This window comes from Carassius auratus, unplaced genomic scaffold (genome assembly GCF_003368295.1).
Source record: "Carassius auratus strain Wakin unplaced genomic scaffold, ASM336829v1 scaf_tig00025154, whole genome shotgun sequence".
NCBI lineage: Eukaryota > Metazoa > Chordata > Actinopteri > Cypriniformes > Cyprinidae > Carassius > Carassius auratus.
Genome location: NW_020525399.1, coordinates 202,925 through 205,369, shown reverse-complemented (window position 1 = coordinate 205,369; position 2,445 = coordinate 202,925). Strand labels below are relative to the sequence as shown.

Below are 2,445 nucleotides of genomic sequence, written 5' to 3'. Positions count from 1 at the left end.
GTATATATTAAAATGTTCCATCTCTTCCAGCTCTGACACTTTATTGAAGGTTTTAGATTGTAATGATTTGTAAATTAACAGTGCTCTCTGTAAAACATTACTGCTTTCATTGTAATAATCTATGAAAAATCTGTAAAACTGTAAAAAAAAAAAAAAGTATATATATATATATATATATATATATATATATATATATATATATATATACTGCTATAGTAAAATTAATTACAGTAAACTAAATTATCTTAAACCTTTAAAGATTTAAAAAAAAACTCAAGTATACAATTCAAGTATATTATCTTATTTTTTTTTAAAAAAACGAGAAATCCGTAAAATAGCATTGTTTAACTTTTAATGAAAATTTCTGTAAAATTATTGTTTTTGCACATTATTTGAATTTTAAGGTTTTTGTTTTGGTTCTGTTGTTTGTAGAGAGTATTTTATTGTAATACTGTATTCATCACTATTTCCTCTCGGTGCTGTGAGTTCTTCCTCCCTGCAAAATAATTTAATACAAAAGCATTTTCTGAGCTCCCATGATTGCAGATTGTTACAGCTCAAAGTGAATCACTTCAAAAACTCACCAGCTCTTCTTGCACAGATGATCTGAAGAAGAATCACAGTAGGAGCAGCAAACACTGCAAACTCAACGATAATCACAATCACTGCAGGAAAGATGAGAGACACAGTCAAGATAATAAAACAGACTCAATCTGTGAAACAGGAATCAAACCAAAGGTATAAAACAATGAACAATGTAAAGATGTGTGGTACCTCTGAATATTGAACCAGCAGAACTGACTTCAGTTTCTGTTGGATATATGATCATGTCTGTTAGTTCAGCTCAAACATAATAAACATAGAAACCAAACATCAATATCATGAAATACTTGAGCTTCATATCACAGAAATGATGAATGAACCTCCACTGCTTAGTGAGTTAATCATCTATTATTTAGGACCCTTTTATGCTCAAAAATGCACTGGTTACCAAATGACTACATGAAACAATTTATTCCTCATTTATCTGCAACCCTTCAGTTTGTCCTGAACGAATGACATTATTAATCCTCAAGTCATGTTTCTGTATCAGATAGTCTTCTGAAAGTAAGTTATGAAAGTTTGTTGCTCACCTGATATCTTGACAGTGTATGAGACTGAGGTCTTGAGTTGATCTCTGTGAGTAATATTACATCTCCACTCTCTGTTGTGATCTTCATTCAGGATTGTTGTATTCAGAGAGATGATACAGTGATCTGGAGCTGATATCTGATATCTGGAGTCTGAGTTTGTCAGTTTTACACCAGCCTGATTCACCCAGAACAGATCAATTCCCTCAGAACGGATCCAATCATCACAAGAGACTCGAGCATATGATGAATATGAATACAACTGACAGAAGAGAGTCACAGAGCGGCCTGCACTGATCTCAGATGAAGAGACTGAAACACAGAATAACACACACATCACACACTTTACAATCATCCTAGATAGATTAAATGAAGAGTTTGCCCTTTTTAAAATGACCACATAATCATTAAATTACCATGAAGAACATGCAGATAAACACGAGCATCAGTTCCCTGGTGTTGATCATTCACATATTGTTGGCAGATGTAAGATCCCCAATCTTCTTCTGTGACGCTCTTGATGTTCAGAGAGCAGTCAGACCCCAGACTCAGTCTCTCATGTCTCTCTGTGTCTGTCTTCTTTCTCCCTCCAGCGAACAGTTCAACTACTGGTGAATCTCTGAATCTGTTATTATAGTTCCATGTAGTTGATTTACAGTCAGGAAGAGCATTATTACAGGGCAGACGGACATCTTCACCAGAACTGATGAACATATGAACCTCATCCACTCCACTGAGACCTGAAACACCAGAACATCTGAGTGATTATTATACTATTAATTAATAAATGATGATATAAAACAAAGAATGAAAAGCAGAAGATTCAAATCTTTTTCCTCACTTAATGCAAACAACACTCTCTCCAGAATAAACAGTTTGTCTTTATCAGAGAGCTGTTCGAATCACAAACACACTCTTAACATGAAGATAATTCAGCATCAGATGTTTGAGTGTGAAAGCATCTAGTTTCAGTGCGTTCAGGAATAATCCAGTATGTTCTGTTTGTAACACAATAATAAACTCATCATGTTCAGATGAACACTTTCTCAGATTAATTCACTAACTGTCTTGAAGAGAAAACACAGATGTCTACCTGTGAGAAGTGAAGAGAGAAAGATCAGTCCCAGCAGACACAAGTGACACTTATCAGCCATCTTCTCTTTCTGTCAGTCTTCCTCTTCATTATATTCTCTCAACTCTTTCTATAAATACTCTCAGCTCTTCCTGTGGTTTTTAACTTCCTCTGATCTACAGACTGAGTGTTGAAATGTACAAGAGTTGTTAAATAGTGACACAATCCCAGTCATGATGGAGA

At 34.5% G+C, this 2,445-nt stretch overlaps 1 protein-coding gene across 1 annotated transcript; it reads right to left on the bottom strand.

Annotated features, from left to right (window-relative positions):
- Positions 1-412: 412 nt before the first annotated feature.
- On the bottom strand, positions 413-2,313 carry LOC113078293 (uncharacterized). The gene is made up of 6 exons (XM_026250618.1): positions 2,224-2,313; positions 1,547-1,870; positions 1,134-1,442; positions 775-810; positions 585-665; positions 413-496 (listed from the first exon to the last, which is right to left on the bottom strand). Exons 1-6 carry the CDS (start codon positions 2,282-2,284, stop codon positions 441-443), a joined length of 867 nt encoding a protein of 288 aa, XP_026106403.1. The 5' UTR covers positions 2,285-2,313; the 3' UTR covers positions 413-440.
- Positions 2,314-2,445: the final 132 nt, after the last annotated feature.

Excerpts from the sequence above, each read along its gene's own strand:
- LOC113078293 (XM_026250618.1), bottom strand. The coding sequence starts at position 2,284 with ATGGCTGATAAGTGTCACTTGTGTCTGCTGGGACTGATCTTTCTCTCT. Across the intron at positions 1,443-1,546 it reads TTATCTGCATGTTCTTCATG|TCTCTTCATCTGAGATCAGT; the intron begins GTAATTTAATGA and ends TCTGTGTTTCAG. Across the intron at positions 497-584 it reads CATCTGTGCAAGAAGAGCTG|GGAGGAAGAACTCACAGCAC; the intron begins GTGAGTTTTTGA and ends ATTATTTTGCAG.